The sequence below is a fragment of the Cibotium barometz genome, chromosome 49 (genome assembly GCF_041138505.1).
Source record: "Cibotium barometz isolate CiBa-2024 chromosome 49, ASM4113850v1, whole genome shotgun sequence".
Classification (NCBI taxonomy): domain Eukaryota; kingdom Viridiplantae; phylum Streptophyta; class Polypodiopsida; order Cyatheales; family Cibotiaceae; genus Cibotium; species Cibotium barometz.
The window spans coordinates 13,917,083-13,944,318 of NC_141094.1; the positions used below are offsets into that span (position 1 = coordinate 13,917,083).

At 44.2% G+C, this 27,236-nt stretch overlaps 3 protein-coding genes across 5 annotated transcripts in view; 1 reads left to right on the forward strand and 2 right to left on the reverse strand.

The window, feature by feature from the left end:
- Positions 1-5,200: 5,200 nt before the first annotated feature.
- The window catches only part of LOC147610321 (RING/U-box protein), a 62,166-nt gene continuing 40,130 nt past the window's right edge, over positions 5,201-27,236 (forward strand). Inside the window, exons 1-7 of one of the 3 annotated variants that reach the window (XM_086786605.1) lie at positions 5,201-5,787; positions 5,880-5,962; positions 6,421-6,511; positions 23,305-23,381; positions 23,574-23,646; positions 23,777-23,889; positions 23,979-24,044. In XM_086786605.1, the coding sequence (XP_086642731.1) occupies positions 5,707-5,787; positions 5,880-5,962; positions 6,421-6,511; positions 23,305-23,381; positions 23,574-23,646; positions 23,777-23,889; positions 23,979-24,044 (584 nt within the window). In that variant the 5' untranslated portion in view covers positions 5,201-5,706. Of the gene's footprint in view, positions 5,788-5,870; positions 5,963-6,420; positions 6,512-23,304; positions 23,382-23,573; positions 23,647-23,776; positions 23,890-23,978; positions 24,045-27,236 lie in introns of all 3 variants that reach the window. The other 2 variants (XM_086786603.1, XM_086786606.1) reach the window with 2 other exon arrangements.
- LOC147610322 (uncharacterized) lies at positions 16,872-17,622 on the reverse strand. The gene is made up of 3 exons (XM_086786221.1): positions 17,491-17,622; positions 17,086-17,247; positions 16,872-16,989 (listed from the first exon to the last, which is right to left on the reverse strand). Exons 1-3 carry the CDS (start codon positions 17,620-17,622, stop codon positions 16,975-16,977), a joined length of 309 nt encoding a protein of 102 aa, XP_086642347.1. The 3' UTR covers positions 16,872-16,974.
- On the reverse strand, positions 17,788-19,169 carry LOC147610323 (uncharacterized). Its single transcript, XM_086786222.1, has 3 exons — positions 19,158-19,169; positions 18,523-19,063; positions 17,788-18,461 (listed from the first exon to the last, which is right to left on the reverse strand). Exons 1-3 carry the CDS (start codon positions 19,167-19,169, stop codon positions 17,809-17,811), a joined length of 1,206 nt encoding a protein of 401 aa, XP_086642348.1. The 3' UTR covers positions 17,788-17,808.

The window sequence follows — 27,236 nt, forward strand, 5'->3', positions numbered from 1 at the left end:
GACAGAGAGAGGGAGAGGGCATGTGTGTGTGTGTGTGTGTGTGTGTGTGTGTGTGTGTGAGAGAGAGAGAGAGAGAGATGGTCGTAGAGAGGGAATAGTTCTTTTCTGGAACCTTAGTCGGCCGCAGCAACGCGCGGGTGCAATACTAGTGACATTAACTTAGCTGAAGATATAGGTTTAGGAGAATTAACCCTTATTAAACAAAATACCGAGCGAGATGTCAACCCAATAATCATTATAGGCATTTTGAGGGGGGATCTGATATTAACTAACCACAAGATATCTTCTTTTATCCTTTGCATCCAATAGTCCTCAACCTCCGTAGTTGGTGTCGTGTCTTACAAAATTCAAAAATTCTGGACAACAGGGTCAACAAACTCGACCTGTTTATTCCATATGACATACTAGCAACACCAGCCAACTACGAGGTTATGGCTAATACTTATCAATGGGTTATCAGTTCGGGTGGTTAGAAGTATATAATACTCACCAACATTTAAATCTTTGTGAGTCTACCTTATATCACCCAATGGGCATCCTTAAGCTATATACTAATATCCATGAGCATTTAGAGGCTATGCTTACCAACGTAAGCAATAATTTTGATGCAACTCACATAAATTACCTAGATGTGGATAATGAAGAAATCCATGAAATTCAAACCTTTTTCCAAGATCATAAACCTAGCCACCCACCCCCTAGTTCGGGTCACGGGCGGTGAGGATGAGGGTCCATCTCCTTTTTTCAAAAACACCTATCCTGTGTATACTAATATTGCCAGTAGGCTTCTTGATCCCTATCCAAGCACGCCTCCTACTACTTCTTCACAAGCTAGATGCATATACTCTTCCTTCTCCCCACCAGAATTATAATTTCCCACTAACACTCTCGCCCTCAAGGAGATATTGGCACCTATTCCATCTCCACCAAGGAAACCTCAGGAGGTACGTAATCTACCTCGAGTTGATAATGTTACACCTTACACTGACAATAATGTTTTGGATTCCGTTGACAGCTGCAGAATATGAAGAGTTCATACAACAAGACAGTCCACTGTTAAAGCCAAAGCTTATGTTCAAGGTGCTGATGCAGATTACCCCGTTCGATCCTACCAGCAAGATCCTTCCAGAGGCATATTCTGCAGTTACCACCACACGACAACATTATGTGCCGTACCCTCTCCAGGCCACTCGTCCATAATTAGAGGAATTACTGCCATTGGCTGGAGAGGGAACATTATGGGCCAATGTCGCAAAACACACAAGGCTCACAAACCCCCCATCTCTCAGACTTGTTGGAAATTTGCCTGGTCACTTTCATGATCAGTTATTGTTACAGAAGATGGAGGAGGAAACATCAAGTGCACACAGAGGTGGATACACCATCATCCACACAAATGAAGAGGCACCACAGCTACAAGATTTTGGAGTGCAACCTTCATGGAGAAAGGAATTTTTAACAGAATACAGTAGCATTTACATGAGTGCGCCACCAACATTACGAGTGGATCCACTCTACATGCCTATCAAGAGAAGGTGGACATCGCTGGAGTTTCAAGCTACAAAAGAAAGGGATTCTCATATCTGCTACAATTTTCCAATATTTAACCCAGCAACATTTGCTAGTATTCAAGCACAAAGACAACAACTACTCAATTGGATCAGAGCTTACCAGATTCTGTAATTGTAGCCAGTGTCAGGTTCATGAAGTAGACCAACCTAGAGAACCTTTGATGGCTATGAGGCTCAGAATCTACAGTTCAAGGGCCATCAGACAGAGGTATAATGCTATATTACCATCGTCTAAGATGTCTTCCAGGTTATATGCACATAACATTTGAAGACATGATCGACACCAGGTTCTAGAAGTCCCATTTGGCATTTCGGCGCACACTCAGAAAACTGAGAGAAAACTTCAATCTCGTCACAATTTCTATCACCACGAATTCAGTGACCAAGTCTTCAGGCCTCGGTAACAGGTTCTGAGGACAGAACCTACTTCAAAAAAGGGGGAATGTTAATCCCATTTGGATTAACACCATGATCCTCAATTGAGGATCATTAATATGTGTCATGTAAAGGCACTATAAAGGTTGTACATTATGAGACATTGGCCACCCAAGGCCTAGTTAGTAAGTTTTGGACGCCCAAGTGTGAATAAGGGTCAATTGTATATAAGGTATTTTCTCATAATGAAAAGACACAATCCCCTTGTACTATTGAGAGCTCTTCCCTCTTGTATTTGTGAGAGCTCTTCCCTTGTACTTGTGAGAGAGTGAGGAGTGAGAGCATTCTAGCATTGTGCCTCTTTCATGCTTGTGTGTTTATGCTTGTATGAGAGAGAGAGAGAGAGAGTGTGATTGGCCTATGTGATGGTATGAGCAACTCCACGGTGACAATGTGGAGGTGGAGCTTGGAGACTTCAAGAGACACGAGCTCAAAGCATTGGTAAGTACCCCATGACGGTTGTGTTTCATTGCTCATCCATTAGGTGAATGTGTAGAGTTCCCTCTTGGAGGTGTGGTCAAGCATAACACTAATGCACATGAGTGACCATGGGTGACACTAAAAACATGCAAGCAAATCTATGCCCATCCTTGAGTAGTAGACCCTTCAACATGTGTTTCCTTAAGCTATTTTCAAGGGTAGTTGAAAATAGCTTAAGGACATGCAATCAAATCAATGCCCATCCTCGAGTAGTAGACCCTTCAACATGTGTGTCCTTAAGCTATTTTCAAGGGTAGTTGAATAGAGTTTAAGGACATGCAATCAATCAATGCCCATCCTCGACGAGTAGTAGACCCTTCAACATGTGTGTCCTTAAGCTATTTTCAAGGGTAGTTGAATAGAGTTTAAGGACATGCAATCAATCAATGCCCATCCTCGAGTAGTAGACCCTTCAACATGTGTGTCCTTAAGCTATTTTCAAGGGTGGTTGAATAGAGTTTGTTGCTTGCTAGCTTTCAAATCCACTTTCCATGCCCCCTAGACCATGTAAAACTTGTTGTTATGCATATGGGAAGCTTTCCTATTGGCCACTTGGTGAGTATGTGACTCCACTTTGTGAGGGGTTTTATCTTTCGCTTTCACTTTCAAGGTTGGGTTTGGGTGCTTCCAAGTCATGTAAGATGGGAATATGGGATATGTGTAAGGCGCATTGTTGTGACCCTCTACATACTGGTGTGAGTATGTGACTGCACTTGGCGAGAGGTCCTGTAGTTCACTTTCACGGTTCAGTCCGAGTGCAAGAACCTAAGGCCTTAGATTGATCTAAGCCATCTAAGATGGGAATATGGGATTTAAAAAACTTCAAGGGAATAACAACCATGAGGTTAAGGGGAAGAGGAGGGGGCTGGTGGGGGTGGGGGGGGGGCATCTCTTACTCATATTTGACTAGAAAGGGGAATCCTAGTTCCTTTTTGAGTGTGTGCAAGAGCTCCCTATAATTCTTAGCAAGAGAGGAGAAGAGAGCCCTACACGATAAGAATTCTAGGGAATTCTTGCACACACTCCTCATATTTGACTAGAAAGGGGACCATAGTTCCATTTTGAGGAGTGTGTGCAAGAGTTCCCTAGATTTCTTAGCGAGAGAGGAAAAGAGAGTCCTACTCTTGGTGGATACTACTCTTGGATTAAAGGAGGTTAACCAATTGATACCTTTGCTAGGAAATGACAAATTTGGTGTCACTTACTCATCGTATACTTGACAAATTTGGAGTCACTTACTCATCGTATACTTGACAAATTTGGAGTCACTTACTTATTTTATGCTTGAATACTCAACACTTACAAGAGACCTTACTAGACTCTAATGATTAATTATAATCCGTCCAATGAGTTGGCAAGATCCACACTCTCTAAAGTGGCATGCTACGACACCACTGTAAACAATCTACCCAATGAGTTGGGAACATACAAACTACACTCTCTATAGACTTTCAATGGGGGTATGCTATGACACCACTGTAAACAACTTAGCTGTAACAACAAATAACACTCTGTTAATAACCATTACTAGTCACTTCATCTTCCTCTTAATTTTGTCCTTAAAGTGAGTGTTGAATGGAGGAGCTTCATCATTACTTGCTACCCGAGAGAATTATGTATATGACCTATGTTTGTGTGAAACTCTTTTAACAATGTAGCTCACCTTACGAGATAAGATCAATAATAGAATTTCTAGGGTTATTGTTATCTTTGTGTGTGTGTGTTGTTGGGGAGCAACCACATAGGCATCAGGCACCATGGAATATATTTTCGCACAAACGCACAAGTGGAGGGAGGTATCATGTTTAAGTTTTAGTTTGATTACAAAGTGTAGATATAGCAAATGTGTATGTATATATGTATACACATACACAATAAACATACATACATACACACACACACACACACACACATATATATATGTAATATACATACATACATACATACATATATGTATGTATGCATATATATATATATATATATATACATACATACATACATGTATGTATGTATATATATATACATACATACATACATGTATGTATGTATGTATGTATGTATGTATGTATGTATATACATACATACATACATACATACATGTATGTATGTATGTATGTATGTATGTATGTATATATATATATACATACATACATACATACATGTATGTATGTATATTACATACATATATATATATATATACATATGTATATTATATATATGTATGTAATATATATATGCATATATATATAATATACATATATATATTACATACATATATATAATATACATATGTATATATATATATATATGTATGTATATACATATGTATATTATATGTATGTATGTAATATACATATATATAATATACATATGTATATATATATATATATGTATGTATATATGTATATTATATATATGTATGTAATATACATATATTACATACATATACATATATTACATACATATTATATATATGTATGTAATATACATACATACATGTATGTATGTATATTACATATATATATATATATATATATATATATATATATATATGTATGTATGTATGTAATATACATACATACATACATATATATATATATATATATATATATATATATATATATATGTAATATACATACATACATGTATGTATGTAATATACATACATACATATTACATACATACATGTATGTATGTATATTACATATATATATATATATATATATATATATATATATATATATATGTATGTATGTAATATACATACATACATATATACATATAGTATATGTGTATGTATATGCACACATACATACATATATATATATATATATACACAATATATATAGATTCACACACTTCTGTTCTATGCCTGTGTGTGTACATTCGACTGTAATATATTCTCACACGTGTGTTTTGTGTGTGTGTGTTCTCTCAATACGACTACTGAAACACATACATATATATACTGCTCGTCAGGTGGAGAGTTTTAGTAGAGTACAGAGAGGACAGAGTCGAACGCAATAGCCAGTTGATTCGCAGCGGCTACTTGGCAATCCGTGCTTGATTTCGAACATTTGATCAGCTCAAAAGATTTTTACTGAGTAGATTTCTCTCCCTACAATCTTCTATAAAGCTTAAAGGAGTTTATGGTTTCTCTGTATGTGTACGACACTCCATCATCATCATCATCATCTATGGTGATCTTGAGATCGCCAAGATGATGGCGGACAGGGAATTACTGGTGATAGCAGGCGCCTCGCAGTTGCATGGAGAGACCCCATCGACTCATCTCTCTCTGGTCAGGGAATGCCTACCTTACATCACACATAAACTAACCATTTTCGCTTGGTTGCTTTTGTATTCTCACTTGCCATCATTTAGGGGTATCAGGAGGCCAAAAACAGCTGGGAGAAATGTGGCATTTGCTGTACACCTGTCACATCTCGCGGGGTCCTAGATGGTTGTAGTGACATGTAAGTTTGTCACCTACATGTATACACATACGCACACTTACGCATGAAAGCACACAAACCTACACATACACATACACATACACATTCACATATACATGAATACATATACCCTTATCATATAGATACACATGCATGCATGTATCCTTTGATATACGTACACTTACATGCACACAGATTATCGCTTATATGAACATGTATTTACACATATCTACACATGCACATGCATGCATGAACATCTATAGTGTAAACATATGTAGTAGCACACAAAGTTTTGATTGCTGCCTGGCAAGAAACTGGAGATGGACTAGTAGTTTGATTGCTGTGCAAAGCAATGCAGGCAGGCAAGCACATTAAGTTTGAATGTTCACACACAAGGGCACTCAGTAGTGTGAAGGAGTTAATCATGTCAAGGTGGTTTTCACATCAAGTTGAATAAGAATTTGGCCATTGGAATGCAGATTTTGCTTCAGTTGTATAGACACCTGGTCAGCCTTTACAAATCTGTGTCCACTCTGCAAGCTGCAGTTCAAGTTCATAACTTTTGTTCCTGTAAGTGTTATTACCTTATTAAACCTATCATGTATGTCTTGTGTTCTTTCTGCATAGGCTTGTGAAGGGTCTTACATGCTTCCCTTATGTTTGCACATTCATGATGAGGCTGGAAGGCTAGCTTTTACACACTCAGGGGGGCAAATAATCTTCCCCACCCATTGGTCATGGACAGGAGATCTCCATTGTCCAAACTACTGCCCGTCAGATGGGTGAGGGATGATGGGTTGGAGCATAAAGTCACATTACAGTTCCATGTTGCCTTGTGAAGCATATCCTTGCTCTTAGAGACCTCGCTCCATCGTGTGGGGTGCCTCTGGTGTGGGGCGCCTCTGTAATTATGACCTGACCTGCTTTGCGTGTCTCATGGACCTGTATCATACCAGCCTTCTTGTGCTCTGCCTGCAGGGGAGTGAGGTCATCTCCTATCTATATCTTGGTACCTTTCAAGGCAGCCTGCTTTGCCATAAAGACCTGGCAAGTAAGAGCATCCCGGAATTTGAGCAAGAGAGGCCGCACCCTGGTCATATCTTTCCCGGCTCGCCATACATCAATGAATGGTGTGCCATTCACACCCATTTGTCTGCATAGCTTCTCCCCGTCTTCTTTGGGGGAAGCTCCTGAAGGAAACTGTTTGCATACATGGATCATGGGAAGCGTGTGTGCAAAAGAATGCCAAGTCGAAGCTGTGGTGGTTCAAACATGAGGAATGCCATAATTAATGAAAGTAGTTAACACTAATTACTATAATTAAGAAAGGGAGAGATACTAATCACATGATCACGACTTACATTAGTGAGAATGAGCTTCATAGGTTCGGATTGCTCCTCATCCGATGTAATATGCAGCGGAAGTCTTTGTACTGGAGGATCTTGTCACACAAATACTCACACCGTCTTTTGTATCCTGAGTTTCGCGAGTTTAGCAATCCGCTTTAATACTTCAAACTTTGAAGAGATGAGAGAGAGATATATGAGAACTGTACACCAGATTGGGTCCCAAATTACCCACTGAAGGGCCCCCTATCCCGATAACGAGATAGTATTTGCTTTATTACTTTAGAGAGAATGACTGTGGACTGAAGATAAGCCAAACGCAAGATCTCGGAGGATCCGAAGCCTGGATCCGAAGCCTGGCTGGAACTGTACACGGCTGTAGAAACACCTCAATGAACTGATCTCGAGCCTATGCACTCTTCCCAAGGGCATGAGGAAGGGATGCACACTTGAGGCTGAGAAAGGACTGCGGTGGACTGTTCTAAGCTATGTAAATATGCTGTAAATGCTTATGAATGATATGTTACCTTCACCAGATGATTGTAGCATGCATGTATGATGCACAGAAGGCGAGGTACTGCTGTAGGGCTGATGCAAGACTGAAAACGCAGGCTGTAGGACTGAAACGCAATATAAAACTGCTGTAGGACTGCAAATGCAGGGCTGACCTGACCTGAGTACCTGCTGGCTGTGATATATGCTCAAAACGCAGAAGTACCTACTGATCTGGGCACTGGAAGGGTGCTGAATGCAGGTGCCTATGGACTGTATGTTGCGCCTAGGTCTGCAAGGGACTGAATGAGCTGCTAAATTGCTGAACTGCTGAGCTGCTGAACTGCTGAATGAGCATGTTGATGTGCTGCGTTAAACTGCAGGGGATGCTGAAGCAAAACGCAAGCTCTAGGAGTGTTGAGAAGCTAACGCAGAAGCTCCAGAAGGGTTGGGTTAGGATGCTCCTAATGCTGAGGATGAAGGCGCCTAGCTTTCTGAAGACTGAATGAATGTCTAAGCCCTATGCAAGCCTATTTATACTAACTAGAGGCTGGTCATTTATTTAATAAAGTTTATATTTATAAATGAGAACAAATGCTAAATAAATACCATAAAATATGGGAAAAATACGAGATAAATCCTAGTAAATTACCTAAGGCTTTTGAGATGTTCTAAATGATGCACAGGCATATGAATGCATATTATGCAAAATGCAGAGTGCTTTCTGATGCAAACCCTAAGGCTTCTACTGACTCTATATGCATGAATGATTCTCTCCAAGTGGGTTAAGGGACTTGACTGATTGACTGACCCGCTAAGGCTGAGGAATGACCTACGTAGCGAGCGTGCCTAACTTATCCTGGACTGAGGATGTACAATGGAGTCACGGCGTATGACAAATATCATCCTACTCGGTTCTAATAATGTACAAATGTTGCACTATTGATGATGAGCCATCTTGTCACCATGCATTGAGTGCAGAGTGCATGTGACATCCGGGTTCAAGTCGGCCTTCTTCTTTGATTAGCATCATGGCTAATTGTTCTCCCTCGGCCGGCGGGCGAACCATTGTTTTTTCCGAAGCCGAGCTCGTGGTCCTCTTCGCCGAAATCAAGAAAGACTCCAAAACGACCCTCATTGCCAGAATCTTTGGATCTCACCCTTCCCGTCTCCAGGCTCGGGATTAGGTCTTGGTGGCTCTGCCCTCCGACCTCGCTCCACACTTTCGAGATGTCAGGTTGCTTGGAAGAGGTTTCTTTCAGGTGGATTTTGATTCCGAGGACGCAGCCTCAGAGGTTCTGAAGGGCAGCCCTTTGCCATTGGGCCCGAGGAAGGTTTTTTTTTCCCTACTCCAGCTATTTTAACCCTGTTGAGAAAGACTAGAACCGTTTCCCGATTGCTCTCAGATTCCCAGGTCTTCCTCGCGCATATATTGGCCTATGCTAAAGGCCATCGGGTCCGCCTTTGGGCTGGTTCTTCAAGTGCCCCCCTCCACGCTTTGCCGACATCTTCTGCCGAGGTGGTCACTGCCTCGGCAGATGCTGTCCCCAGGGTCAATGGTTCTTGCCCGTGACTCAGAGCTTTTTGAGGACTATGTTTTGCTTCCAGGTCCTAGTGGTCTTTTGAAGCAACGTATGGAGATTGCAGGTAAACCCGATCAGTGTCGGGTTTGTCACCAACAGGGTCACTTTGCTCGAGATTGCCCTCGGGCTCGGGGTCGTAGGAGGCCTCGCAAGCGTGCTTCTCCGGCACCACCTCCCTTGGATCCTTCCCGTCCTACAGTCCGCCAGGTGTGGCGAGCTGTCTCTCACGCCTGCCCCCTGGTGCGATTGATGGGAAGACTCCTCGAATCTTGTACCTTAGATAGATGATGTTTCTGGGCAGAGGGATGTATCAGCTCATGCTTCTTTGCAGGGAGATGATATATCAGATCAGGATGATTTTGTTGAGTCCTCTCTACTTGGAGGGGGCAATATGCAGGATGCTCAACGCAGTGGGGATCATGTATTGCAGGATTTTCAGCATGATGCCATTGCCCTTGATGCCCCGCTGGGCACACAGGTTTCTCGTACATATGCAAGTACTGTGCAGGGCCCCGGACACGGGCATGTCAGTGGACTTTGCTCCGTGGATTATCCTATCCTCCAGCATTATGAGAGGCGTCCTCAGGCTACCCATCGTCTTCTTAGATCAGGGGTCAAACCCTCTTCTCTTCCATGAGAATTGTCTCATGGAATGTTCAGGGCCTTGGAGGGCTTCCCACCCGTGGTAGGAAGCGCCTTCTGAAGGACCAGCTTCACCCTGTTGTTACAGGAGGGTCTATGGATATACTTTTGTTGAAGGAACACAAATTGGATAGATCTCATTGTGGCAAAATTGGTAAGATGCTTTCTGGCCACATCTTCTGGTCCTCGGCTGTTGGGACTAGAGGGGGTGTTTGCATTAACGTGAGAGGTGAAAGGGTGGCCTTTTGGGACACCATTACAAATGTCATTCCCCAGGTTGATCATTGGATAGTGGGAGGAGACTTCAATATGGTTGAGCAACCTTCTGACAAGAAGGGTGGATGCGAAGGGGGTTTACACCCTTTGGAGCGAGCTTCATGGGAGAGGTTCACGCTCTCTTTCTTTGGCAGGGATTGCTGGACTGAGGATGACTTCCAAAGAAGGCCAAATTCCTTATCTTTCTCTTGGCATAACCGCAGGAGCGAGGATGAGAGCATCTTTGCACGTTTGGACAGATTTTATGTGGATGATTGGTCCCTGGACAGAGGAGGCACCATTGCTATTATGCCTGGCACCACCAAATCCGATCATTGCCCTGTCGTTTTGTGTCTTAGGGAGCCTGGGGCTCGCTCGGCCTCTCCTCGTGTCCGTATCCCTGACTCTCTTTATCAAGATGCCAACATCTCCCTTGAGATCAGAGAGATATGGAGATCTTGTGATGGTCGTGATCCTCGTCATAATATTGCGCAGGCTCTTGAGAGGACTAGCCATCATTATCATAACACTGCCTTGTCCAAGAAGAAGGAGGCTCTGGACAAGGAGAGAGCTATTAGGCGTAGGATTGCTGCTCTTCAGAGGGAACATGAACATTGAAAAGCATCCACATGCGTCTTGGATTACATACCTCTTGACCACAGTTAGAGCACAGCTGCAGTTGGCCATGGACAGGAGGACCGAGTTCGCGTTTCATGCGAACGAGGCTTTTTGGGCTCAGATGGGTGGCAGATGTAACAAAGTTTTTTTCAACACACAGGCCTTCCCATAGCAGGGATTCTGTGAGGTATTTGCAGGATTCACAGGGTGAGGTTCAGATTGAGCCTAACAGGTAAGGGGTATTGCTTCAGATTTTTATCGGTCTTTGTTGACTGCAGGGGTGCCCTCTCCTCCGAGAGATGTGGCACGGCATAAAGTTTGGGACTGCATGCCCAAGCTCATTACAGATGCTATATGTTCTTCCCTGGATGCCCCTTTCTCGAAGGATGAATTCCTTCATGCACTACATGCTCCTTCCAGTGATTCATGCCCAGGGGATGATGGTCTTTCTTTGGGCTGGCTGGGAGACCCTATGCCCCACAGTGTTGGCTTGGAAGAGGTTTCAGAGCCTTACTGAGGTGCAGAGATTGGATGTCACGCAGCATTTGAGAGGTTCTAGCCAGAGGATTGCATAGATTGATGCAGCCATTCCCAACCACTAGAGTACTGGATCTTTTTTGGAAGGTCGTCATCATTCTTGGTTTGGGGTTTTCTCTGGGACAGGTGTTCCTCTTTAGGTTATGGGTATCTTGCCTAGGGAGGATGATGTACCGGTCTTTTTTTCTGTACAGGATGGATGGCAGCTAGAGAGATGTGATGTGCAGGACCTTATTGAGGGCCCCCAGATTCGTCCAGTCAGAGTTGTTGGCAGGTTAGGGAAGCACGTCTTTGTTGAACCCCCCCCCCCCCCCCAAACGAGGGATGATCACAGAGAGTGTTAGCCTTTGGTTGTACGGTGGCTGCCCTATCAGACATTTGCATTGGGACCCCAATAAGTGGGAGTGGAAGGACGCTTGTAACCCTTTGAAAAGCATGCCTTTTTTCAGTTATACGGTGCGGAATGCCAGACATCTTATCTTGGGACACATTCAGAGTGTCTCTACTCTTAGACCCCATTGGGAGTCTTACGGCATTTCGATTGACATTCAAAGGGTATTTTGGCGGAGATTGTGGCATTCTTATAGAAAGCCACAGATTTCCTCCTTTATCTAGGTTTCCCTTCGTGGTGGTCTGGCCACCAATCAGTGGAGGTTTGTTTACTGGTGCTTGCCCAGCATGCCCTAGATGTGCAGGAGTTTTGGAGTCAGTTTACCATTGTTTCTGGGAATGCAGGGAAGCACAGAGGGTTTGGTCTGCGATTGCACACCTCTTTGGTAGGATTAAGAGGGATGCTATCATTTCTTTTGGTTTGGTTGACACAGTTTGGGCCTCAGCTGAGGCTCGAGGGGACTGATAGGAGCTTGGCCATTATGGTTAGGCAAGGAGTTGCTGGGCAGTGTTGTCTTCAGGATTTGCCACTTTCACACTGTCCCTCCGGCAAGGTTAGACAGTTCTTGGGAGATTATTGCTAGCATCTCAGCCTGGAATATCTGGAAGGCCAGATGCACTGAGGCCATTGAGGGTACTCTCGTTCTTGTTTCTCAGTGTCTTTGCAGGATTTGGAGTGATGTTATTCACACCATTATGGCTACCTGGGCCAAAATCTAGGGATCTTCGAGGGTTGCGGAGAGGAAGCGCGCCGAGTTTATGAGAGAGTGGGACATTGGTATCTTTTTCACATCCTCTCATTCGGGACCCTATTGGCAGCACAAGGCTCCTGATTGGTTGAGATCTCCACCTTGCTTGGTGTGAAATCTCCATTTTGTAAAATTTTTCATACTTAATAGAAGTCTCCTTTCTGAAAAAAAAAAGAATGAGCTTCATACATCAATCTGTAGCCATCTGATACATATCCACAAGATAAGACCTTCCATTTGGACCACATGCTACATGCCTCCATCATCTTTAATGCTATGCATGAACTTGGTTGCCCATTCATTGCTCCTACCCACATGGTTCTCACATGACCTCAACAATACATACTTTTCCATATCCTAAGGTTGCTACCCACACATAAATCATAATAGAAATGTCATAAACTTACACGGCTTGACATGCACACCTATATTTGTGCACCACATTTTTAACACCCCCCCTTGGTGCCCAAATGGGTCTCATCCCAAGAGAGTAATGTGATATATATGACATGACATTTGCCTCCTTTGATAGAGACACATACATATCACTTAGTCTATATCATCGGTGGCTAGAGGTGATTACATCAACATGACATGAGACATAACATGATCATAGACATAGAATATAATCATAGACATCATCATTTCTAGAAAAGGTGTTCTTTTGGAGCATCATCAAGAGTTGCTTTTACCATTACATTTGATTGTTGCTTTTCCTTTGACCAACAATGTGCCCTACCTTGCCACATGCATCACATACAAGCTTGGGCTTGTTTTGATGACGACATTGGGCCATTACATACCCTATTCTACCACAGTGGTTACATTTGACATTGGATTTGTTGAAGAAAGAAGTCTCCCTGCTATCTGTTAAGCGTTGTTGTGTGCCTTTAGCTTCTTATCCTCTTCAAACAAGGAGGATTCAACACTCTCAAGAGTAAGATTTGGAACATTAGTAAGAGTTGTTACCACCAAAGAAAACACTTGAGGCATGCTTTTGATTAAAACCGCTATTGCATCCTTATCTATGGGTGCCTTGATACTTGTAAGTTGCATCATAATACTCTTCATCTTATCTACATGCTCCATAAATGAGTCTTTGAACTCCATATCAAGCCCATAGAACTGAATTTTGAGATCCGACATTTGGGGTATCCAATTGGGGTTGATGTCACTCGAAAGCAGCTCATTCATTGGATTTCAGGCAAAATTGCAGATAAGTTTGTCTATTGGAAATCCGAGGCTTGGCCTTTCCATGTTAGACTTAAAGCTGCGCAGGCAATAATACTTCGAATGGTGTCTTACTTCTTGCCTTTGCTACCATGGACCAACAAAACATTGACTGTACGTGTGTAGCCTATTCGTTTCATGCTTTGGAAAAAGAATATTTCCCAAGCTGGCTTGCATTGGGTTTCTTGGGAACACATTTGTACGCCGAAGAGAATGGGAGGTGCAGCTATATTGGATGTGCGAATGCATATGGTAGCAAGAAGATGGTCTCTTCTCCAAGATATATGTGCTTGTTCTAAGCAGCAGCCATGGTTTGATATTGTAACATTCCTTATAGAGGATACGGACATACATCATGGTAATACCCATATTCAAGCTTCATGGTGGCATGTGGTTAATGCGCATATTAAAATTAGGTCTTCGCCCATACTTCATCACCTTGTAGCTTTGTGGCAGGAGGTATTGCAGATGGCAACTTGGAGACCTCCGGACTCCCGCCGCCAAGTCGTCATAGGTTCCTCGTGTGTCCAGTGGCCAAACATATTTGGACATATCTTTCAGCTATCTGGAGCTCCATGACATCTACACTAACTCCACGTCAATGGGTTTTTGGGCAGCAACACGGCCACCATCCTCAAGAGTTCGACATGCTCTTTGATTTCATGAGATTCTGGGGTTTATGGCATAACTGGGCGATGAGAATTGCTTTCCTCTTTGATGCTCAGCATGGAGTTCATGGCCATGTAGGCCGTTTGCGAGGGCTACTTTTATGGCAGATTTCATCTTTGGTGTCGGCCGGTCATCTCACTAGGGAGCATGCTGATCCCTAGTGTGCAGCTATGCGTACAGTGCTATTGCCTTCTCGACTGAGAGCTTGAGAGGCTTGCTCTTGTGGCAGCTCTTTTCCTTGGTGTTTGCTAGATGTCTTACCAGGGAGCAGGCTGATCCTTGGTCTACAGCTATATGCACGGCATCCTTTCCACTCCGAGTTGCACGTTCTTGTTTGGTGGCCATGCGGTCTGATTTTGTACATGTTTCTTAGCGGTCATGCGACCTTATGTATGTTGTTTTTTCGTAATTAAAATATATTACCCATTATGAAGAGAGAGAGAGAGAGAGAGAGAGAGAGAGAGAGAGAGAGAGAGAGATGAAATGAAATGATATATTAACGTCTCTAAGAGGCCATAATTGCCTATGAGACCAAAACTGAGAGTACATCTGAAGTTGGTGTCTCATCAAAGAGAGCAACTAAATGAGACTAAAAAGTACAAAAAACTGATTGTCCTACAGTTATAAGAACAGAGCTGTAAGATTCCGAGATGATACTAAGTAGAAAATACTGGAAAATGTATATGAGGTAGATCCATGTATGCTGATCAGTTGAAGTGTTGCCCTCTCCTTAGATCAAGTATCTCCGCCATGGGGTTGTCTAGAATGGAGAGGTCGTAGAAGCGAGGTAGGCGCCTCCGATGCCGAGCAATAATGGCTCTGATCTGGCGATGGTGAGGATGCCGTGGTCGGGATCCTGGTGGGCGTGGCCAACGAGCACAACATAAGATAACTGCTCTATCAGTGGTGACTCCCTGGGAGTGTGGTCGGTGCCCTGATGGCCCAATGGAGGAGATATCAGGAGGTGTGTGGGCTGGGTTGTTGGTGCTGGTGCCAAAGAAATTTGTCAAGGTCCTCTGTCTAGGTACATCATGGCTCGGCCTCCTGTCTACCAAGAGGGTCTCTTTGTGTCTCCTGAGCTCAAGTAGAAACAATCCTAGGCATCTCTGATCCTCAAACTCCATGACCCTGCGTAACAACCCAAAACTCTCTCGGAAGAGGCAGTGATATCTCCCTCGGATCTCATAATAGACTGTACATCGGCAAATGTAGTCTTCCTCTGTTTCTACCTCCTGGTAGCATAGCTGACAAATGCAGTCATCCAAGATTTGATGCACATATCGCCATGTCTCAATCCGCAGTTGGTGTGATGAGGTCCGGATCTATCGAATGGCACAACGTATCCCATGTACATCCATGTACGCCGGGCGGGTGATAAAATCATCTGGTGAGAGGTGTAGAAAATGGCTCTTGTAATGAGCCATTTTCGTGCCTAAGGGCCCAAGGGGGCTAGTCCAAGCATATGCCCCTGGGCCTCCCAATCTGTCTACATAATCAGAGACCGCATCAATGTACAGTCCAAAGCATAGTTGATGTGTACGTACTGTACGTAATGTACGGTACGTATTTGTACGTTTTTCCGTACAAATAAAATTTTTGTGTATGTAAAAATACTTACCATTGTAAAAAATATCAATCTATATGGCATTTCATATCAAAATAAACATAAAAAGATCCAAATACATTTTAAATTGTGAGAGAGACCTACAAGACAATCTAATAAGGTCTTTGCTAATACGCATTTGATTAGTAATCACAAAACCCTTGCCGCACGTTGTAAAACTTGTTACTTCAGAAATCAAACATCAGATACCAAAACCAGTTTTCAATTAGAGATCAATCTTCAATCACCAATCACCACTCTTAGCTCTATATAAACTGATGAATCAGTGTTTACACAACAAAAGTCTGGACTCTCATCCATGTTAAAAGGTTGCAAATGCATCAAAACAAACTGAATACAATGCACATACTACATAGCAAGCTGCAACACTACATCATAGAAATGTCCTCAAAAGGCCCATAAGGGCTAGTCCTAAGGGCTAGTCCAGAGTCTAGACTCCACAATGAAACGTGATCTAAGAGTCAAAACTCCTCATCAGATGATGATGATGACGATGCACCAGAAGAGAGCAAGTCCCCATCTGTCAGGACATTGCCCTCGTCGTCATACTCAGGCTCTGCCATCACGGGCACATGTGATGATGTGAAAGATGTATCATGAGATCCATGTGCTACATCATCATCTCCTGGCTCACTCTGAGTATGAATGAGAGTGATAGCCTCATTCGCCCGAGTCCACTGTGTACGAACACGCAGCTTCCCTCGACGAATGCTCCTCCGTCTAGCGCTTTCTGAATCTGCAACCTCCTCGCGCAAAGGTATCGCCAAAGCCCGTGTGCGTGACCTTGTGACACGGCGATCGATGCTCTCCAACTCTCTATGAAGGAGTCGTATAATATCTGCCTGCTCGTCTCTGACACGCTGCTCCATGTCGTCCTCAGTAGAGGTTGGCACCATCTTCACACGGGTCGGATCTGCTTGTGGAAAAGCAAAATCCGACAAGTCAGAACCACAAGAAATGACTTAATTATATTGAAATGTGTCAAAAGACGTACGACAGTTAAATATACCTGCTTGGGTGTCCCCAAAGCATGATAATCTCGCACGAGCTTCATGTTAGCTCGGCAATACACTAATCGCTCCAGCTGAGCGGTACTAAGTCGATTGCGGATCTTCGTGTGAACCAAGGAGTAGGCGCTCCAATTGCACTCACAAGCACCAGCAGAACAATCCTACGATCACGAATCACGATACGATTTTGGAGTCAAAACCCTTAATGAATTAAACTTTAAAGATGGATGCAATTGTGAAAGAGTCAAGAGTACCTACGAGAGGATTCGGAGAGCAAGATGAGTCAGCTTTGGAAGACCTTGTCTTCCATAGCTCTGCCACCACGTGAGAGGAAATTTCGTCGCCTCCTCTCTCAAAACCACCGCTCTAGCAAAGGATGGTCCTAGATTGTTCATAAAACTCACCATCTCTATATCAACCTCAAGTTTCTCATCCTCGTCGTACATTATGTTGATGTACTGGTCTTTCTGCGTGAGCAGAGTGCTCCCACTAGACAGCTCTAGCTTCTTGTAGAAGGGATGAAGCAATGCAGCCATCCCATGAATAGGACGGCTCATAAATGTCCATCGCCGCTCTACAATAGCCAGGATGTCACCCCGGCTATAAATTGACAAGCCAACATTCCAACAGTCATTATATAATAAAACTTTAAACATATTGTTGCAATGTGCATATTATTTAATTTTAATATAATCAGCCAAGAACAATATCCAAGTGTACACTCACCGAGACTCCGTCAATGTCGTACAGGCGGCAATATGGTGCTTCATCTCCATGAAGAGATGATAGACCAGTCGAAGAGTAGAGCCCTCCATATCTGTGAGTCGGAGGAGGACATGGATAGGCTGCAATGCCACCGTCAAGCTCTGTACCTCTGTCCAAAAGGCCTCGTCAAGCACTTTCCGCTGAATGTATCTAGTGGCCTCTGTCTGCGCATGGTGCATAAACCTCCATTTCGGGTCCACCACAGTCTGTAGTAGTGGGTCCCGCAATCTAAAAAGCCTCTGCAAGACCAGGAACATATAAGAAAACCTGGTCTTCGAGGGTCGCACCATATCAAGTGCACTATGGCTCCTGAAGATGGCCAAAGCCTGATGTTTTTTTCGGAAAAATGTAGTAATCTTCGTGGCATCTGCAACATCAGGTTGCACCCATGGCAACTTTCCAATATCCTCCATCAGCAGGTCCAAGCAATGTGCAGCACAAGGAGTCCAAGCAATGCGAGGAAACTCTGCCTCAACCAATTCACCCATACGCTTGCAATTTGAAGCATTGTCTGTCACCACTTGGACCACATTCTCTGGCCCAATATCCAAAATTTCCTGTCTGATGTGGTGATAAATAAACTCAGCACTGATGGATTCTCCTGCCTTTCCTGCATCCACAGCCCGCAAGAAGACATGAGGTCACCAAAATATTGATAATGTGTCGTCTACGCATATCACTCCAGCCATCAGATATGATGGTGCATCCAAAAGACTGCCATCCTGCCTTGACAGGTACCAATGCCTTGTCTATCGAGGCTTTCTGCTCCACAAGCATCGTGGTACGCATTTTGTTATACTCCACCCCGGACCACGAGTCTGTGTGGCCAACCTCTGCTATGGCCCTCACCATTCTCTTCCATTGATCAGTCCTCAGTACATTGAAGGAGATGTTGCACTCCACAAGAGTGCAAGCAATCTCCATCTCAGCCACTTTTTGTCTCTCTTTCACCCATGAAAGAGATGACACACGTGAAGGCAAAGTACTCTGTCTCAGCACATGTGCATCATCATCCTCATCACCCTCCTGCATGACACAGGCCCTCTTTCTGCCCCCTGTAGGCTGGCTATCCTGTGTGGAAGAATCACCCATCTCCCCCACAAGCGCATCATGAAGTGCATCTTGAGTGTGCTGGCTGCCCCTTACCTTCTTTGAACCCTTTGCTGTTGATGAATTCTCAGCAATGAGCTTGTCTCTGATATCCTGCGGCACCTGCTTGCACCCACCACAATTGCCGGTGGTGCCAATACCTGTCAAGTGTATCACGACACGAGAAATTGTGCTCGTGAGCTTGAAGTTGCAATACTTGCACTGCCATCTACGCGTGTCAGAACCAGCTTGGGTCAGCGTATTAATAACACGGATGACATTGGTGTGCTCCTACTAGTAGGGGTTGCATGGCTTTGGCATATTGGATCCAAGAAGCTGTGTGACACAAAGAAAGAGAGAGAGAGAGCTTAGAGCATACTCCAAAGGAAGAAAGAGAGAGAGAGAGAGAGGGAGAGCTTAGAGCATACTCCAAAGGAGGAAAGAGAGAGAGAGAGAGAGAGAGAGAGAGAGAGAGAGAGAGGGAGAGGGACTCGGGAGGGAGCGAGAGAGAGACGAGATTAATCATGTAGTACATTGGCCGCTCGCGGTTGAGAGAGAGAGAGTACAGTACGAGATAGAGATGCATCATGAGGGACCAAGGCCATGAGCGAGAGAGAGCGTGAGAATTACATGGTTGCAATGTGCACAGTGTGCAGAGACAGAGCGAAACAGAGCACTGCAGGCGAAATTCCAAAATAAGCCCAAATTCGTACGTTGAAGGTCAAAAAGGGGTTTTTTTTTAAAAAATAAACGTACGGATCGATCCGTACGCGTACGGATCCGTACGGCACGGATCGATCCGTACGTACGTACGACTGCAACCTTGGTCCAAAGAGGGTGGGCGATAGCGGGCATCCCTGCTTCACCTATACCGTGCTGGTCACCCTATCAGATAGTCCGCGGACTCTGCCTGTCATAGACTCATACAAAGCATATACCCCCCACTGCATATCCTCGGGTACCTCAATGTCATGCAATCTGTGCATAAGCCTGGCACGTGGTACGGTATCAAAGGCTTTGCAGAAGTCCACAAAGCAGCAGTATATCCTTCTCTTCTGTGCCCTGCCCTCTTCAATAAGTGCCTAAGTGTCAGTATGTGATCCAAGGTAGTAAATCCTCTCCTGAAGCCAGCCTGTCCATGTGCTCGATGACCATGCCTCTCTGCCCATCGGCTCAGCTCCGACTCCAATATATAGCCATATAGTTTGGCCAAGTAATGACCAATCATGATCGTCCTGTAGTTGGCTAGTACCATGGGGTCCCCACTCTTTAAGAGTGGTACAATGATATGCTCTGTCCAGCTTGTCGGGAAACCCTCACAAATGGCACGATTAAACACATGTACGATGAGCGGAGCCAAAGTGTCTCGTGCATATGAGAAGTGCTCTCCAAGTAGCCCATCATGATCCTGTGCCTTTCCATTTTGTAACCTGTCTTTCGCATCTAGCACCATCCGCATAGTAAAAAAGGTGCTGCTAGCCGGTCTAGCTCCCAGTGGAGGGGGGGTGGGGGGCTATCCTAGTGCATCATATAGCTCTCTAGCATAAGTATGCCATGCCTCAGGTGCAGTAATCAAAGTACTAGGCTGTCTTTCCTGAAACATCTTCCATGCCCTCTTCCTGTCCTTCCCCAGGAAGAGTTGGTAGATCTCCTCCTCTAGCTTAGCCAGATAGGCTCGTTTCTTCCTCCACACAAAGCGCCGAAAGATCATTCTGGCCTATCTATGCGTGTGAGACCCAATGGCAATCTCACACTGTAGCTGTGCTCGTGTCTCACGACACTCATCATCATACCAACTGTTCTGTGGGGCAGTGCTGCGGGGGTGGGTGGAAGGGATCATAGTGTAGGGAAACGCATATGAGGCTGATGCATGTAGTACACTTGCCAATCCTCTCGTGATCTCGTCCAGAGGGCTATGCGGGTCTAAAGCGAACAAGCCATCAGATACTGCATCTCGGTAAACCCCAACTGTCTCACGTGTAAACTGATTATCTCCGGTACCTAGGTAGATGAGTGGCTGGCCCATCTCTTGGGGATCTACCTACTAGTGTGAAACTCAGGTATGCATGATCGGCTGCTATGCCAATGGGCCTATTGGAAATCGTGAAACCCCGCACATCAGGTATCAATGAAGGAGATCCCATCAAATAGTCCACTGTGCTCGCTCCCCCTTTAGAGTTCCAGTGTGTGAGAGCATCTGATCCTTGCCATCTCGATAAGCCATTGTATATGACCAACCCATGTGCACTCCCGAGTGTGAGAAAATGCCTGCCATAATCTGTAATCTCCCCCTCATCCTGTGCTGATCTCTGCAACCCTACATCCTCTGCCGTGATCTCCCGGTACATAGCCTCTTGAGTATCATATAGCTCTGTCTGCTCTGTGCCTGTACGTGCATTAAAGTCTCCCAATAGTAATATGTCTCCCATGTTGGCAAACCTCATGATATCATCATATAGTGGTATATAGGGCGACTCTCCTGATGGTGCAAACCTGGAGTGGTGGGCTGGGGGAAAGTAGCATACCACCACATATAGCTCGCGGAGCCCCCCTCTGCATATTCGGACCCACATATACCTCACATCTGCATCTCTATGTACCACATGTATTTTGTCACGAAGCTCCTCCCTGTAAAGTATTGCCACTCCTCCAGATCCTCTAGTACCTCCCACTGTGCGTGGCTGAGGGTGGAAAATTGATTCCCATCTATAACCCCGTACGTCAGGAAGCCTCTTGTTTGTGCACTGATGGGTCTCCGTATACATAGCAATATCACTGTGTCTGAAAGTATCATCAGAGTATCCTGCATCTGTTCTAAGGGCTCCATTGCAATTCCACACCGTGAATCGCAAGGTCTCATAGGCCATGCACTGTCAAGCGGGCCTCCTCTCCGTAATGATGACTTGGCCATCTCTGTATACCACCCATTTCCCCTCTTTCCTTGCCTCAAGCACACGCGGCATGTGTTCCTTCCGGTGTGCTATCTGTGCTAGTGTAAGGTCCTCATCCAAATAAATCTTTTTCTCCTTAAGGGCCATCCTTTTGGAGAGGAAGGCCGCCTTCTTCTCCAAGTCACCAAACTTGATGATCAATATCTTCGCCTTGGTTTCGTCTCTGCCTACTCGCCATGCTCCGGTAATGGGTACATCAGTAGCTCCAATTTTTGTTGCAAGAGCTTTTGCATCCTCTTGGGGATTTCCCTTATCTTCCCACCCAACTACACGTACATGTAAGGCACGTGCCCGTCTCTTGGCTTCCTCTTCCAATGTAGCATTCATCACCTCTACTTTATTGACTGGTATATCCTTCTGTTTTTTTACTACTTCAATCCATGGGTTGACTTCCTCAATTTGTTTCTTTGTGGCACTGGCGATTTCAGCCAATGAATGCATTTCCTTCTCACCTGCAGCCACTTTTACCTTACATGATTCCAAAGTGTTTTGCATTTCTGTGATGTCTTTTTCACAATCAGCCATACATGTCTTCAAAGTGCCTTCGTACGATGCAACTGTTGTGCCAATCTCTCGGAGCATGTCATCCTTCCATTTCTGCATGTCTTTTTTCATTTCCGTGTGCATCAAGGCTTGGGCTAATTCCATCTCAACCCTTACTTGGGCTTGCATTTCTCCCTTCAATTGGACATATATCTCTTCCTTCAGCGTTTCGTATATCACTTTCCTTTGGGCATGCATCTACTCGGTCCATTCCTTTTCAACCTCCTGTCTCGCATGGTGTTCATCTCTGTCCTTATGTGAAGCTGTATCTCCTCATAAAGGGCCTCATCTCGTCGGGCCATCTTCGTAATCCTTCGTGAGCCAGGGGACATGATTCCTTCCCTCAGTCTTCTGCGGTAGGCATTTGGTGCCTTCATGGGGGTGTGAAAGGTTGTCTCACCATCCTGTTCCCCCTCCAGGGGTTGAGACATGTTTTCCCCTACTAGTTGCTGCCTTGGGGGCCTGAGCAAGGGTGGGTGAGAAAAGGGAGCAGACCTGAGAACTGGCTGCGCACAGAGTACAGCAGAGAGGCGTGCAGGTGGGTGCGCATAGAGCAGGCGCACAGGTCAAGCAAAACTGGCTGCGCACAGAGTACAGAACTGAGAACTGGCTGTGCACAGAGCAGAGGCGTGCAGGTGGGTGCGCATAGAGCTGGCGCACAGAGCAGAGGCGCACAGGTCAAGCAAAACTGGCTGCGCACAGAGTACAGAACTGAGAACTGGCTACGCACAGAGCAGGCGCAGAGAGAGAGAGAGAGAGAGAGAGAGAGAGAGAGAGAGAGAGAGAGAGAGAGAGAGAGAGGGGAGGGGGGGGTGGGAGGGGTAAATTTGTGTCTATTGTTTACTGACGTTTGATTTCTGGCAATTGAAGATCGCAGATGATGAAGATTTAAGTGATGTTGATACTCAAGGAGCTTTTTTTGACTTCCTTGGTCAGGAGAGGGAGAGGTATGCCACTATTTCTGCAAGGTTAGCTTAAGGTTCCCTTGTAGGCTAGCTCACAAGTTCGGTATAGGAGAGTCATTCAATGGTCATGGTAACAGAATAGTTATAATCTTCCTGAATTGCTTTCTACTTTCTTAGTTTCTGTTGAACTGTATCTTAACAAGTTTATCCCTGTGTCTTTATGTGGAATAACAGGGATGAGAGCTGGAATGATGGCAACGAGGAAGATGGGACGCTCTCTTTCCCATCATACTTCATTGAGGAAGATGTACACTTTTTTCTTGCCTTCTCAAAAAGCTACATGGTTGCCTATGCAAATTTGGAGTGCATATTTATCTTGCACACACTCTTGTACAAGAAAACTTAGGGGTTCCTTTCATCTTTTTGGGGCTTTGTAGGCAGTTGTTTGCCTTGATGGAGATGGTTGCCGTGTCCGGGCAGGGCTCACGGAAGAGGATGGAGAGTTTGGTCTGGAAGACACCTCGGTGGCTTGTGACGCTTGTGATTGCTGGTAGTGGTGCTTTTTTAGGATTTTTCAAGAGCTTAAGTTGATCCTTAATGCAACCTTTAGATGAGCGGTTTTGCAATCTTTGCAAACAGGTATCATGCATCTTGTGTTGGATACAAACCGGATTCTCAAAATGAAAGATCATGGATGTGCCCTAGGTTTGCTTGCTATCCTTATACTCTTTTTCTTTTTGCTGAGTTGTATGTGACCAATTAAGGATTTATGTGTGCTTCAGTAGTAGGACCATAGAGTACAGCCTAAAGCTAAACACATTGAGAGATCTCCTTTTGCAACAATTACGAGGGAGAGGAGGCATCCTTTTCTTTAATAAAACTCTACGCATCATAACATACTTTACAAGAGAGGGGTTGTCAATAGGATTGCCTTTTATTTAAAAAAAGGATACTGGTGAGAAATATAATTGAAGAATATTAAGTACATAATGATTTGTGATCATTTTTTAGTAATAAAATAAAATCCCTATTAATGTATTTTGATATACTTTATTAGTATATTTGCTACATATTTTTTCAATTCATTTATCAAATGACATACTCTTTAATAAAAGAATTATTAAAATTATATATATGTATTTAAAAGATAACAACGATACACATCTAGATTAACGAACTAAAAGTTTTTTTTTTGTGCTAATATATATTATTGAAATTTTTAATGTGGATTTTTCATTTTGTTTGTGTGTGCATGTGTGCATGTGTGTGTGTGTGTGTGTGTGTGAGAGAGAGAGAGAGAGAGAGAGAGAGAGAGAGAGAGAGAGAGAAAGAAAGTTGTATTAACGTCTTCAAAAGGCCAAAATGACCTATGAGACCAAAAGGTTACATCATATCCATGAGGTACATCATCTTGGGTACAAAATAGTAATAAAGAAAGATAACAAAAATCTAGAACTTTAAAATCTGATCTAGGTACATGAGCAGAGAGCTCTCATACCAACCTAATATATCCCTCATGGGCCGCTGTGACATGGTGCTCAAGGTGGTAAAACTGAGCTGGCATGAGAAGGTCCTGCGATGATGAGAGATGATGGCCCGGATCTTCCTGTGGTGGCGTGGCCGTGGGCGGCCGTGGGTGAGGGCCATGGGGTCTAGGGCATTGAGCTCTGCATAACTCAGTGGCTCTGTCGAGTGTCACACCTCTCGGCCGAGCTCCTACACTAGCCTGTGGTCTGGGTATGATGGGTGGATCGGCCCTCGGAGTGTTGGTAAGGAAGAGAGAGAGAGAGAGAGAGAGAGAGAGAGAGAGAGAGAGAGAGATGAAATGAAATGTCATATTAACGTCTTCAAAAGGCCAGAATGACCTATGAGACAAAAGTTACAATCAAAGGTCCGATACAAGCTGTTTGTGGAACAAGAAAGATAATATAAAGAGGGGTACAATCAGATGAGTGATAGCATCCGCGCGCGCGCGCGCGCGGGCGGGGGGGGGGGGGGGGGGGGGACTTAAAGGGTTTGTTAGACCAAGCTGTAGTGGGTGTGGCAGTCACCTGGTGGCATTGGATGCATCAATCAGGTCTCTTGGACACTGCTATGACTTGGGCGTTTGTCACAGTCAATTAATATAAGCTTAAGAAATCTGCAATTGAAGTCTAAGTAGAATCCTACAGTTCCCGTGCCCTGGAGTGTAGCTGATTAAAGGTCTGATCCTGCGTCTTGGAGTGCAGCCACATCAAGGTCTAAGTTTGACAATGCAGCTCTATCAGTTACATACCCAAGCATCTCTGATCCCCGTAGTGAATGCCACGTGAAAGGGGGAACAAATTTATCTCTGAAGAGGCTCCTTGGTATTTCATACTACAGTGGACAAACAAACAAATAGTTCTCCTTTGTCTCTTACCTCCCAAATGGTGCATACCCTGCATGCTCGTACGTTTTGTGGTTCACCCTCCACTCTCCTTGCCTCAATCTAGAGATTTGTGGTTTGCCCTCCACTCTCCTTGCCTCAATTGGGAGATGATGCGATGATACTCTCATTTGACCCATGGCAATCCTCATTGCATGATTCATATGCGTATATTTGGATTTCTCAACGAAACTGTGTGCCCACAGTTCTCAATGCATTGCCGGATTCTTATCAGAGTTTTGCCTCTACCCTTAGACTCATGGTGAAGGGAAATCCAAATGTCCTTACATTTGATGAGCTGGTGTGCAGTGCCCTAAGGTCTAAGCGGTCTAAGCACTTGAAAGTGGTCTAAGCACTTGCAAATGATGCAATCACTTGCAAGTGGCTCTTCCAAGTGTTCTAAGCACCTGTTAAAGGTCTTAGAAATTGTATGTGCTTTGTGCTTTTGCTAGTGTTTTAAGCACTTGCAAGTGGTATGAGCACTTGAAAGCGGTATGAACACTTGCAAGTGGTCTTGAACTTCGCTAGTGGCCTAGGCACTTGCAAGTGGTATGAACACTTGCAAGTGGTCTTAGAACTTGCAAAAGGCATGAACACTTACAAGTGGCCTTAGCACTTGCAAGTGGTATGACCACTTACAAAAGGTATGACCACTTGCAAGTGGTCTTAGCATCTTCAAATGGTCTAAGCACTTGCAAGTGGTATGAGCACTTGAAAGCGGTATGAACACTTGCAAGTGGTCTTGAACTTCGCTAGTGGCCTAGGCACTTGTTTCAGTACTCTTGCAAGAAGAGTAGTCTAGGCAAAACAGATCTGTTATGTGAGTTGGTGACCAAGCTTTTGTTGCCAATCAGAAAGGCAAAGGTAAAGCTTCTTCGCATGGTGGGTATAAGCCAAAATCAGAATCCTTAGGTAAGGATGCAGAGAAATAAGATGATAAGCGTAAAAAGAAGGACAAGTGTCACTATTGCAGGAAACCAGGGAACTACATAAATGAGTGCAAAAAAAGGCTTGAGAAGGAGAAAAAGAAAGAATCAGCATAGTTGTGGCTGATGCATCTGCACCAAGTGCAGAGAAGAAGGAATCTGCAAGTTTTGCTCAAGATGATTGGGCATGGACTGTACAGTTATCATCCTTCTGTTCATGATGTATGCATGTCAGTGTGGCAGAATCGGATGCTTGGTACTTTGACAGTGGTGCTAGTAAGCACATTATTTCACAAAAAAAAGTTCTCATCTCTGGAATCTGTCCCAAGTGCAGGAACCGTCACATGTGCAAATGGTTCCTCATATCCTGTCAAAGGAGTTGGTAGAGTTGTGCTCACTGTTGTAAATGGGGACGCGTTTACTCTTTCTAAAGTTTTATATGTGCCAGGCATTAAGAAGAACTTACTGTCAGTTTCAGCCTTAACCTTGACAGGCTTGATGGTGAAATTTGTGGATGACAGATGTACAATTCAGGATAGAAATGATGGTTATTCTATCATTGTC